Below are 13,532 nucleotides of genomic sequence, written 5' to 3'. Positions count from 1 at the left end.
TTATGACCGGTTTAGTCCTCGACTTACGACCGGTTTAGTCCTCGACTTACAACCGGTTTAGTCCTCGACTTACGACCGGTTGGGGGTCGCGGCATTAAAAAGGTTGAGAACCACTGCTCTAGACAGCCCCAGCTCATCACTTTCAATTACCTTTGTTTTTCATTTATACATGGGAATAAGTATTTTATAATCAGGACAGGAAAAATTCTTTAAGGTAAGAATAGCTCTGCTGGATATGGTCAAAGGCAATTTTGTCAGCTCGTTTGTTTCTCCCTGTGGCCAGTCATATACCTCTGGAATGTTTGCAAGAAGAAAATGGAGACATACCCCTCATTCAATATTCCACCCTGTTCTTCTGCAAGAGGTATTTGGAGCCACTGTCCTTCCAGCATGGGAATATCCTTTATCACATGCGGTAGCCAGAAGTATTCACAATATTCCAGATGCAGCAGTATCACTGATTTGTATACGGGCATTGCACTGCACTTTTTCCCCCCCAATAACCTTTTTCCAGGGTGTTAACTTGAAAAAATACAACTGAGGAGTGTGATTGATGGCAGTTACGTTTTGAAAGGGAGGTCCTCTCTTCTATGCTAAAATATCACAATACCAAGATCGTTCAACTCTATCAAATGTCAAAAAACATTCATGAAATCTTCCTATAAATCTTATACAAATATATCTTATTTTTACTTTTTATATTGTATTTATTTTGATAGAAAAATATAAGCATATCATAAAACAAACAAGGGGGAAAATTAACTAGTAGGGATGTCAACTTTGCACAAATAAAACAGAAGTTATTCTTATAAAGCACAACTGAATGGAACCAATAGTGAAAATGGAAGGAAGACAAGAGTCCAGCACAAATACAGAATCTTTATTATTAATACAATTGTTTTAAAAAAGAAACCCTAAAATTGGAACCAGACGCGGGACGAAGTTCAAAGAGCCTAACACCCTCACTAAAAGTGGAGCTGCCCTTCCCCATCACTACCTCATGTCGCTGTCTCTCGTTCACCAGGGTTTCTCGTCATGTGTGCAGTCCCGGCTGCAGCAAGAAATCCATAATCAAATTTTCTTCTAGAAAACCAAAATTATTCCCTGTGGATCATAGAAGGTGGATACCTAGAGGAAAACGTCCCTTCTGTTCTCCTCAGCCAGATCTCTGAAACCTTGCAGTTCACGTAATCCCTTTAGAAAGAAAAGGAAGATGAGACTCAAATTTCTCTACGGATTCCTTTTATTTCTTTTTACAGTATAATAATGATCCCAAACTATATTAGAAAAAATATCCTCCTTGTCCCATAAAGGAGCTTTCTTGATCTGGTATGGGACCAAAGCACCTAATCTCTTCAGTCGCCATGGTACATGATCACGCTAGTTATGGATAATGGAAAAAGCCCTCCAACATATTTGCCAAGATTGCAGTTTGGGGAAGTCAGTCATAGAACAGCGCCCTAGGAAAGAGTAGCTTTTGCTCATTCTGTGCAACATTCTTCAAGTTTAGTTAGTTTCAACCCACCATCATTTCTCGCTCTGCCTGCCAGAAGAATGAATGCCATCTACCACATCCCCCCCATTTCTCCCCCAACAGTAAAAACTTTGTTGACCACATCCCATTACCTCTAAAACCATCCGGATATTGGCTTTTATTCTGGCAGAATCTTTAGTAAGAGTTTCACTGAGCCTGTTAAAAAAACAGAAAAAAATCCACAGGAGGTAATGGAGAAGGAAGGGTTGTCCTAATACATTATAACAGCTCTTGACCACCTATTGATGAAGACAATATGGCATACAGGGAGAAACTATTTTTATAGTGCGTGCTGGCAAATTTATCTGAATATGAATAAGAATGCAATCCTATATGAACCCACCAAAGTTCAAACTCCACTGAATACAAGCATGGATTAAGCAGCACAAAAGAAAGGGAGGACATGTTTGTTTTTGCACAAGAGACTTCATCTATGCTTGCTCGGCTCCATATTTTATAGTTTGCTGGAGCCTATCGAAGTAAAGAGGACATGTCCAGCTATGATGCAGAGCATGGCTGTCCACAATTCAGGCTCATCCTTCACAGAATTGGCTCTCACATTTTCAAAAGTATCCAAGTTATTGGTGTCACTTCACTGCCCATTTCCAATTCTACATTGCAAAGAAATTATTTTAATTGTGGTTTAGTTTTAATTTAGTTTGGTTATTACAATTCAGTTTTCATTTCTATTCTACAAATGAACTATTTTCCAACTATTGGAATATAATAGAACTATTGGTTGGAAATTGCTTTTACACTTATAGAAAGGCACTTTTGAAATGCAGTGGATACTTGCATTACTGTAAGTCATTTCGTGAGCCAGCTGATAGAGGCAGGATTTGAATAGGGGGAAATATTTTTTTTAAAAAAATCCCACTAATGGCTAGTATTTAAGGATATATTCCAATTATCAAAATTAAAGTTCCAGATTCAGAAAGTGCACTAAAAAATCAGTTTAGGAGCCAATCTTGCTTCTAATCATACACTTGCAGCCTCCTTCTTGCCCTTCCAATTTCCTCACTTTATAAATACAGTATTACTTTGTAAAGATGTAGCAATGACTAATGATAGATAGTTGCATGGTTTATACCAATACCATAAGGATGCACTTAGTTTACATTAATTTATATGAGATGGCATTCTTTCCAAACCCTGCAAATGTGTGATGGCTGATGTGTTAAAATTCCTTTGCCTCATGCACAGCAATACAAATTGCAGATTTTTCTATGCCAAAGAGTGACTATTAACCATTTTAAGCCACTAATATGTACATGCCCTAGAACACGGGTCGGCAACCCGCGGCTCCAGAGCCGCCTGCGGCTCCCAGCCTCCTCTGCCATTTGCAGAGAGAGAAACAGAGACAGAGAGAGGCACTTCCGCCTCCCTTCTCTCTCTCTCTCTCTCTCTCTCTCTCTCTCTCTCTCTCTCTCTCTCTCTCTCTCTGTGTGTGTGTGTGTGTGTGTGTGTGTGTGTGTAAAAAAGAGAGGGCTTCACCCTATTCTCCAAGGAGCTGACAAGCTTATTAGGCGGGGCTCCTCCCTTTGCTGCGTCTCTGCAGGAAGCAGAAAGGGCATGAGAGAGCCAGGCCAATAAGAATGCATGTCAGCTTGTTGGAGAACAGCTTGAAGCCAGCTTGCCAGGTGAGCAGAAGATCAGGGAGAGGGAGGGGGGAGAGAGAAAGAGAGAGAGTAAAGAGAGAGAGGGAGAGAGGAAGAGGGAGAGAGAGAAAAGAGAAAGAAAAAGAGAGAGGGAAAGAGAAAGAGGGGGATAGAGGGAGAGGAAAGAAAGGGAGAGGAAAGAGAAAGACAAAGAGAAAGAGAGGGAGAGAGAAAAAGAGGGAGAGGGGAGAGAGGGAGAGGAGAGAGGGAGAGAAAGAGAAAGGGGGAGAGAGGGAGAGGAGAGAGAAAGGGAGAAAGAGGGGGAGAGGAAAGAGGGAGAGAGAAAGAGAAGGGGGAGAGGAAAGAGAGAGAAAGAGAGGAAAGAGAAAGAGAAAAAGGAAAGAGAAAGAGAGAAGGAGAGAGGGAGGAAAGAGAGAAAGAAAGATAGGGAGAGGAGAGAGAGAGAGAGAGAGAGAGGAGAGAGAGAGAACTCATGCACAGCAGCCTCTATTTCTTTTTAATTAAACTCTTTAATCAAGCTCCTTTCCTGCACAAGTTTTGTGGCTCCCAGTGTTTTCTTTTCTCTGGGAAACGGGTCCAAGTGGCTCTTTGAGTGTTTAAGGTTGCAGACCCCTGCCCTAGAAGAATAGATCTAATGAATCAAATATTTATAAAAAAGACTGGCTATACTATAATCTAGTCTCATCTTCTTCCTACATTCAAGCATCTTGTTCTGCTTACAGCAGTCAGAAAACATGCTACTGAAGAACAGCTAGAGAAGGATACTATTCCCAGGTTTTACCAAATAGACACAACAGAGCAAAGCATTTCTTTCAGTAATGTGATGAGAATAGAAAATATAAAGACTCAATTCTTCTACTCACTCAGTAAGCAACTTGGTCTTCTTCTCAATAAAGGTTAGCGCCTCTGGTAGAGTCAGTTCCACAAAGAACCCATAACCCAAAGCTACAAATATGGTGGATGTATCAGGCCTGCAGGCAGGAAAAGGAAACTGAGTACAATTGGCATTAATGTGGCCACAGAGATAACAGAAACAGCAACTGGGATTCTGTCTGCTGAGGACACTATAAAAGTTCAGGTTACATGTTTTCTAAATTACATGAGTTAGTTTCATTTTGAATTGTACAGACCTAGCCATTTGTGATTTCTTTAATAAAGGCTAAGGAAACCATGGTTGCATATCATGTAAATCCAATCATAATTTATATTATGAAGAAAAATTGCAAGTATATCTCAGAGAAAATGAGCTATCTCTCCCTATTTTCTTCATTAAGGGATAAACTGACAAACACCAGGAAGATTTGAGATGTAAAATATACCACATTGAGGTAGAACATACTGAAATTAGTTAGATAATAAACCAAGACAAAAATGGAATAAAGTAAACAAAGCATACAATGTAGTATAATAAAGATTTCCTTCAGTTGAGATCAACCTCTAGGTAACTATATGAATATTAGCTGTTGGATGCAAAATGGAAATGATTTACCACTGTCTTTATTTGGAACTTTTTTCAAGCTTCCCTATCTAGTGTCCAGATCCAGGATTTCCTGGTTGTCTCCTATCCAAATACTATCCAGATCTGTTCCTATTTAGCATTTTTTGGATTAGTCGAGGTCAGCTAGATACTGCCATCTGCTGTGCATCCGGTATTTCTTTTTCCAGTTTTGAAATATTTAGGTGAAAGCAGTATAACCGAAAGTAACAAGATGAGTTAATTTTTTTCCTATAAAAGGAAAAAAGATCTAAGAGAAGGATAACAAAGTGAAAAAAGAGTTGACTTTGTACATTGTTTTTCTATAAATTGTTGTACTTCCCTGCTCCCATACACATATACATGTAAAGTTATTTTTCCAATATATTACACATTTGTACCAAAAAAAACGTTGCAGGATGACACAGAAAGAGAGCGCCATACTGTCCATTAAGCCACCAATACTTTTTAAGGGTGGCTCAACATTCATGGATGATAAAAGAAGAACTTGTTGAAAAGAAAAGAAAAGGCAAGAACTACAATAGGATGCAATAACAATTTTCTAGCGAATTTAGCCCTTTGCTTATGTTTATTAATGTTTATTTTTTTCTGTTCTTCCCAGCTACTTCTTCCCCTTGTCTTATCTCTATCCAGTTCATTTTCTTTCCTCTCCCCTTCCCAGGACAGCTCCATATTCCTTATCGTGTGGAAGGAGAGAAACATGCCCTTGTGCATGGGTTATATATGAAGATAGCAATTACAGGTAATCTTTGACTTAGGATCAGTTAATGATGGTTCAAAGTTAGGATGGCCTTGGAAAAAGTGATTTACAATTTGTCTTCACCCTTGCAACTGTCACAGCCTCCTCCAGTCACATGATCATAATTTGTGATTTTCCCAAACAGGGAAGCTAGATTTGCTTAACAAATGTAGTGAACTGCTTATCTAAAATGGTAGGTGTTTTTTTTTTTTTTTTACCTAAAATAGGTAAAAATAAATGTAAACCCGGTTCTGGTGACATGACGACTCACTTTAACAATCGCTCTGATAGAAATTCCTGCCCCAATTGTTGTAAGTCAAGGACTATTTGTAAGTAATTTTGGAAACAGAGTAACTTATTTTAAAGACAATTTATTTTAATCAATCAAGATCTGAGAGATTATCTTATTCATCAACAATTATCTACCTTTGTTAAATATTTTTCATTCTTGTACAGAAACCTGTAAAGTTGTATTTAAACATTTCTGGAGCCAGCTTTTCATCACTGGTGTTTTTGTTTGGCAAACACAATCTCTTTCTGCTTATAGCTAATGTGTGTTCACACTATCCTTGGTCCTCTGCTATTATGAAGGGGAAAGAAAGAAGCGTGATTTCACACTCAGCCACCTGGTCTTTATACTGGGCAACGCTAGCGGGAAAGCAGCCTAAATTTGGCTCTCATTCTGCACATTATCTTTCAACGCACAACCTTTTGTTCTTAACCACGCATGGGCTCATCTGGGGATAAAATATCCACAAATCATCAGCACCCATTTATAATGAATTTGTAAATTTCAGGGCACTAAAATTGAGGGAAAAGTTGAGAACATTTTTATATCATATTTTCCCAGGCTGAAAAAGGAAATGTTAATATTTTTTCCACACAGGGAAATTTGGCTAAAAGAGTTAATTCTCTTCAGACGCATATTCTGACAGAGGGGGTGGGGGGAATGAGGAGAAAAGACAAGACTGCTCGTCTCTCTTCTGACTTTGCCTTTTTTCAGTGTTCCATCTTCTTTTTAATTTTTATTATCATTTGTTAAAAACAATGTTTCCTAAACTGGCAGAGTCATTTCAGATCACAAGATGGACAACATATATATGTAATGTATTGTATGTATTTAAAAAAAAAACCTGAATCTAAAACATTTTATTGTGCAACCCAAAGAGTTTTCTCCAGAATATTTTACCACCAAGAATAGCCTGAGTGCATGACTCATCATTCTGAGCATGTTTCCTGATTGAGAGGATGGAAGATCAGATAAATGGCAGGCAATCTCCTCAGCAGATTTACCCATTAGTCCAACAAGAATCTTTGATTAAATCATTTTTCACACTTCATGTAGAGCTTTCTCTTGCAATGAAACACGAAAATTATGGCTTTAGAAAAGAGCTGGATGTTTTATTTTGGGATTAGCTGGCAAATTACAGCATACAGTATATAAATGATGCTCTGTAAATAAAGATCAGTCTTTACAGCTGTCCTATGACAGCCTAACAAAAAAGGAAATCATTTACAAGAACTCAGCAGAGATTCCTTTCAAAATTTCAACTTGAGAACCCTATTGTGCTATTCTTTCCTTACATTTAAAGAGAAGAATTTTAATTTTCTGTTTTTTTCTAATGAAAGATATCTCAACCTTTTAAGAAGTGTTTAGGGTTAAGAAAAACATAAGGTTGGGCCATGAGGAGATGTATAGACTCTTTCTGTTATAATACTGTAAATCAGGTTACATAATACTACAGTATAGAGGCATCCAATGGTGGGAGAATCAAGACAGAAAAATAGTTTTCAGTAGGAAATAGATAAATCTGGGAAAATTGGAACTATCAGTGATTATTAATTATGACAATTATAAAAATCTGATAATTGTATTCTATGTGAATGTTTTTATGAATCTCTGGCAGGAAGTTATTTGGCCTATTTTAAAATCCAAACCAGGATGAGATATTTCTGAGTACAGGTAGTCCTCAACTTACAACCACAATTGAGCCCAAAATTTGTTGTTAAGGGAGACATTTGTTAAGTGAGTTTTATGACCTTTCTTGCCACGGTTGTTAAATGAATCACTGCAGTTGATAAGTTATTAATACAGTTGTTAAGTGAACTGGGCTTCCACATTGATTTTGCTTGTCAGAAACCTGCAGTAGGTGATCATATGACCTTGGGCACAGAACTGGGCTTCCACATTGATTTTGCTTGTCAGAAACCTGCAGTAGGTGATCATATGATCTTGGGCACAGCAACGGTCATAAGTATGAACCAGTTGCAAATTATCTGAATTTTGATCACATGATCATGGAGAATGCTACAAAGATTGTAAGTGTGAAAAATGCTCTTACGTCACTTTTTTCAGTGCCATTGTAACTTTGAACGGTCACTAAATGAACTGTTGTAAGTCAAGGACTACCTGTATATAAACATTTTACTTGCAGATGAAAATCCCAAGTTTACAGTGACAACAGCCAGATTTTTAACAGCTACAAAAGGTTTTTAGTAACAAATCAAGGAGTTGGGGTGTTAAGTGTATTATGTTATAGTTATTAAATATTTTATTTGTTAAATTGTTTTATTTAATTCCAAATTAGATTATATTTGTAATTTGCTTTTGGGCCTTTTGGGCATAAATAAAATCACATCAGCTGCCAAGGAAGAATAATACAAGAAGCTATAGTGTTTATGTTCTTTTCATTGACTTCATAGTTGATCTCTGGGAAAAACAGGATGCCAGTCCAGATAAATATTAATTTAGCATGCAATTTGTTTATCCTCTTCCAGATACTCTTTTATTATCCGAAATGCTTCAAACCTATCGCTCAGACACAGGTAGATCAAATTAGTTTTATGAAGTATGATCATCGCCAATAATAATCACTTATAAATTTCAAAGTGCTTCATATTGAGTCTAATCTCACAAAATATTATCATTTCTATTTCACAACATCTGTATGACTGGCAGTCATTGAAGGAGTGCAGCCTTCTTCTCAATCATGAAGAAAATTAAATAATCAGTAAATAAACTATCACAGTGAATAAAATGATTTGACTGCCACTGCAAAAAAATTAACTGCTAGTAGATACATGAAGAACACTTATCTTGCAAGAGAGAATTGGACTAAATAGCCCTCTAACTCATTTCAACTTTTACAATTTTACCAATTGGTGTCTCGAGAAAGTCATAATAATAGTGCTTTTAATTGAATTTCTCAAAAGTTGCAGAACATATAAAAACATAAAAGACTAGAAAGCTGTTTGGCATTGGATACATAGAAGATCGGTGAGCTACTCACACTTCTGCATTGACATAAAAATGGCAGCCCAGATCCACTTGAGTATTCAGCTCCTGGCTTCCTGTTTCCTAAAAGAAAATAACAAATTTACCTGGGGTACAGCAGCTCTTGATTATTATCTCCTAGTGTCTACTACAACAGAGCACTACATCACATGATTGCAAAGTACTATAAACTGGTTGGAAAGATTTTTGAATTACCTGTAAACGTTCAATAATGTTCTTGAGTTGCAAATACTGAGCAATTTTTTCATAAACCTCATCTCGCTGCTCCAACACTTTCCTGTGTAGGGAAATATCAATGTCTTAAATATCAATATCAATGACTAAGAGATTTAGAAAGCATGACATATAAGAGTTAACAGAAGTGAGGTAGTTAAAAGGTGGACTTGGAAAGGGATTATTTTTAAAAATCACTCACTTAAGGTCTCTCTGCAAAACATCACTGATAAATGCTTCATATTGAAGCACTTTCTCTTGTAGCTGCTGTTCACCAAGCATCACCATGAGACTTCCACAGAAAATATTAGTAAACAAGTCCTGGATGGAAAAAATATAAGGTTAATTGGAAAAAATATCTGTAAGTGGGGAAAAAAACAGATTTTGAAACGATAGTCCACCAGACATGCTTTTTCAAATGATATTTTGTATTGTCTACAAAAAAAACCTGTATGCACCCCATGTTATTCCCCATCATTCTCCCTCTTCCGGCAGTTTTCATAGCTATCTAATTTGAATATCTACCCCACGTAAACCAGGTCAGCCCATGAAAACCATAAATACACATTCAGGTATAATAAGGAAAAGGCAGAATTCCTAGCCCTTTCTCGAAAACTCAAAGAGGCCAAGTATGCGATTTACAAAGCTAGGAAAGCAGCTCCGACGGGTCGCTCTACGAGAAGCAGCACCAGGGAGCCTGTCCCTTCTCCACTTCCGGGCTCGTACGCCTTAAAAGCGAGGTTAGGCTGTCCTCAGACTCAGGCTCAGGCTCGCTTCCGAGCACGTCAGAAAGGAAGGGAGCTAGAAGAAGGGAGTCACTTTTGCCCTCTCCGCTCCGGCGTCCGACGAGGCCAAGTGGTTTTACTTTCCCACTGCTTAACTGCGCGACATCATGGGGCGGACTCGCCCGACCTGGTGAACTTCCAGATATTACGGCGCTTGCTTTCCAACAGAGGCTGGGAATAGGGAGAGGGGCACCAATGAAGGGCAACTAGTCTGCTGCGATGAATTTCAGAGACAAATCAGTATCTCTTTTTATAGCAACGGGAGGGCGCCATGCCTCCTTTATCCCGAGTCTCCCTTCAGTTTTCATTCGGGCTCTCGAGACATAAAGGACATAAACATGACACCAGAAGTGAACGGGTACTTCCGGTTTCTCGGAGCTCCCGCCCCTTAGAACAATTACTACTAAGCAGGGTTGCCAAACTGGCGGCCCGCGGGCCGGATGCGTCACGCGCAGGCCACGCCCATCCCGGCTCCGCAAAAGGCAAAAAAAAATCTCCGTCGCGATACGTCACGTGACGCGACCTAGTTTGACCCCCGTGAATTACAGGAGTGGTCCCTTGGTCTCGCCGTCTCCCGCGATGACGGTGCCGGACCTGCGGCTGGACCCTTCGATTCGCTTCTGGATTTTGCTGCCCGTGGCCTGGATCGCGCTGGCTGTGGGGATTCTGCGGCTGCGCGTGGCTAAGTTGCTGCGCGGCGAGCGCCAGCCGGCCTGGCCTGAGCAACGGCAAGACACGTGAGTAGCGGGGAAGGGCTGCGAAGGACGCGCCGACACGTTCCAAAGGGTTTAAAGTTTAAAAGCAGGGGTCTCCCACCTTGGCAACTTTAAGACTTGTGGACTTCAACTCCCAGAATTCCCCAGCCAGCACAGCTGGGAGTTGAAGTCCACAAGTCTTAAAGTTGCCAAGGTTGGAGACCTCTGGTTTAAAGGACGGGGAGGGAGGCGAGAAGCGCGAGCCCAATTGAATGGTCAGGTCCGAGGATTCTGTCGCACTTGGCAAGATAAATTCTTGGGTGGGGGTTGCTACTTATTTCTTGGCCGGTTTTTTTTTCCCCCTCAAACTTGGCAACTTTCAAATGTGTGGACTTCAAATCCCAGAATTCCCAAGCCAGTATGCCAAAAGTAGGAACACAGACTGGTTAAGAACAGGTAGTCTGCAACTTACATCAGTTCATTTAGTGACCGTTCGAAGTTACAAGGCACTGAAAAAAGGGACTTGTGACCATTTTTCCACCTTTCTAGCATCCCCATGATCATGTGATCGAATTCAGATGGTTGGATTTAATATAAATCCAGTAATAATGTAAAATCAAAATACCCACCAGCAGCAATAAATGCCACAATAGTAGAGCAGGCTTACAACCTGCACCCCCCCCCCCTTTTAATCTCAGTCTGAAGCAAAGATAATATGTCATCTTTCCTGAAAAAGAGGGTGAAGGGTTGAAAAGAGACCTTAGACCAGTGGTGATGAACCTATGGCACGGGTGCCAGAGGTGGCACTCAGAGCCCTCTCTGTGGGCACTCGCGTCATCGCCCCAGTCCTAGGTCTTCAGCTGGGTTTTATAAAACCTCTTCACTTTAGGCCTCCGCCGCTGTGTGCAAAAAAAAAAAAAGGTTCAATCAATCAGTCAATTTCAACTTCTCGCGGGGAAAAAAAAGATCTTGCAAAATTGGAATTGATTGATTGGTTGAACTTTTTAGTCCCACCCAGTCTGCCGTTATCACCGCAGCCACGCCCACCCAATGGGACACACCCACCCGATTGGCCATACCCAGCCAATGGGCCTCACCCAGCCAATGGGCCACACCCACCCGGCACCCGATGATACATAAGTGGGTTTTGGGTTGCAGTTTGGGCACTCGGTCTCTAAAAGGTTTGCCATCGCTGCCTTAGACAAAAAAAAGTTCCATAATTAGGGAGCAACCAGCTTGTTCTCTTTGATGGTTCTCAGCTAAAAGTGAGCAAATAGTAAACTTCAAGATAACAATATAAACCTGTATTTCTTAAACTGTCTTCCACAAACTTCCTCAAGAGCATACTATCTTTTTCTTCATGGTGTCTTTGTGAAAAGTGGATTTTCAGCAAGCTACAATCAAGGTCAAACATCAAGAACATTATGCTCATTCTTTTTTAAAAACCAGCTCTTGTTCCAGATAGAGAAAAAAATACAAGCTTGCACCGCCTATTAATGATTTATAATTGGTGCATTAAATAGAAAATAAAGATTATGAACATATTTCAATATTCCTTGCATTTCCCTTCCCCCTTTTTAAGGAGTACACAAGTATTGTACTCCTTATAAAAATATTTGGGGATATTTCTGTTGAAACATTTTGAAAAGTTTCAGAAACATTCATGGAAGCCTGTAAATATTTTCAGCTATACAATATACTAGGTATTGTGAAGATACAAGGCAAGCCCATTGATTTTTAATCACTTACAATACCATGTCTCCATAATGCAACTCTATGGTTCCCCAAGTGGCTTCCAATAATATCCCATGTAAAGGCATAGGATGCTGACTTCATAATGGCAAGTATATGAAGTTGTTGTAAAATATACAATGCTTCTTGAATAGAGTTATTTTGCTGATCATGAGGAATTCTGGAGGCAAAGAAGACTTGCATACCAACCCTGTTTTTTAATTGCCTATTTCCAGTGTCATGTTAAAGACATTTGAACCATGTCAACTAACAGCTGCAAAAATATACTGGGGGAAGTCACAATAGGAATCATGTAACGTTTCCCATAATACTGCAAAAATCAAGGAGTCTGATTAACACCTTTTAAAACTGTCACATTTTATTAAAAGAACTTCTCATTTTTGATACCAACAAAGCTTTTCTCTTACAATATCTATAATAATGCATGGGATTCTAAGGGACCCAGTTATGACTAAATTTCATAGACTACTTCATCCGTGCCTGTAAAATGCCATCTTAAACAACTGTATGCAGATGGTGGATTGTGTTTGGGAACAGTGTGTTTTTTGATGATATATCTGGATTTGCAGATCAGATAATCTCTTGGGCTAGCAAATTCTGTTATTATTACAACTGAACTGAGTGCTCTATCTGTCAGGCAAATTCTGACTCGTAGCCGCCTCTTGAGAGAAAATGGACGGTTCCTAACTCATCAGGTGAGAGAATAAAGTCAGCCTCTTCTTGAACACCCCTAGTCCTTAGACAGATTTTGGCAGATACCCATCAGAAGCTTCTTGGCATTTCAAGCTGCATGTGCTTGTTCCTGTAAAAACCAGAACTTTGCTAAGAATGCAGAATGAACTAACAAACATAATCGAAGTGGATTTTGCTGCTGCTGCTGCTGTTGTTGTTTTGTGATACTTACCTCAGATTCTCTCAGATAACAACTGTTCCTGGACCAAGACTGTTTTTGGATACTGTTTGAATGAACCTTATTTTAACTTCTGTATTATTACTGTCTTCCATTATTCCACAATTGTTGGACTTATTGCTGGTTTTATTTAAGGTTGTTCTTGTTTTGTAAATGTCTCTGGTAATACTATTATTTTAATGTGCCTACCTATATTAGTGTTTGACCCTTGCCTATGCATCTCCCCATCCACCTGCCCCAAATCAAAATGACATCCATCATAATGGATGGCACTATAGACTATATGAACTTATGTGCTTATCTGGAATTAGAGCTGGCTGATCAATGTACTTACTTTCTAAATCTAGATGGATAGGATTGAAGTTTAACAGACTAGCTGAAGGCAAACCTACAATAGTGCTGTACGTAAGTAAGGTATGCTAAAGATTTCAAATAGAATGCCAAAGAGGTACTGTAAGCACCCAAAAAAGAAATTATCAACATGAACTATGTGTA

At 39.2% G+C, this 13,532-nt stretch overlaps 2 protein-coding genes across 5 annotated transcripts in view; one reads left to right on the top strand and one right to left on the bottom strand.

Moving 5' to 3' along the window:
* Nucleotides 1-861: 861 nt before the first annotated feature.
* On the bottom strand, nt 862-10,276 carry UXT (ubiquitously expressed prefoldin like chaperone). 3 transcript variants are annotated; one of them, XM_015826274.1, is made up of 7 exons: nt 10,227-10,276; nt 9,098-9,216; nt 8,878-8,959; nt 8,678-8,745; nt 4,017-4,124; nt 1,627-1,690; nt 862-1,194 (listed from the first exon to the last, which is right to left on the bottom strand). In XM_015826274.1, the coding sequence occupies exons 2-7, from the start codon at nt 9,181-9,183 to the stop codon at nt 1,129-1,131; spliced, it is 474 nt and encodes a 157-aa protein (XP_015681760.1). In that variant the 5' UTR covers nt 9,184-9,216; nt 10,227-10,276; the 3' UTR covers nt 862-1,128. The 3 variants fall into 3 exon arrangements, with proteins under 3 accessions (XP_015681760.1, XP_015681615.1, XP_015681689.1); XM_015826129.1 differs by lacking the exon at nt 10,227-10,276 and adding an exon at nt 9,538-10,037; XM_015826203.1 differs by lacking the exon at nt 10,227-10,276 and adding an exon at nt 9,808-10,037.
* The window catches only part of LOC107296581 (ER membrane protein complex subunit 3), a 10,475-nt gene continuing 7,202 nt past the window's right edge, over nt 10,260-13,532 (top strand). The window contains exons 1-2 of one of the 2 annotated variants that reach the window (XM_015825953.1): nt 10,260-10,417; nt 12,765-12,822. In XM_015825953.1, coding sequence (XP_015681439.1) covers nt 10,260-10,417; nt 12,765-12,822 — 216 coding nt within the window. Of the gene's footprint in view, nt 10,418-12,764; nt 12,823-13,068; nt 13,452-13,532 lie in introns of those variants that run through there. The other variant, XM_015826023.1, reaches the window with a different exon arrangement.

The sequence above is a fragment of the Protobothrops mucrosquamatus genome, unplaced genomic scaffold (genome assembly GCF_001527695.2).
Source record: "Protobothrops mucrosquamatus isolate PMUCROS unplaced genomic scaffold, P.Mucros_1.0 scaffold_13, whole genome shotgun sequence".
Lineage (NCBI taxonomy): Eukaryota > Metazoa > Chordata > Lepidosauria > Squamata > Viperidae > Protobothrops > Protobothrops mucrosquamatus.
This window is presented reverse-complemented; position numbering and strand designations above follow the sequence as displayed.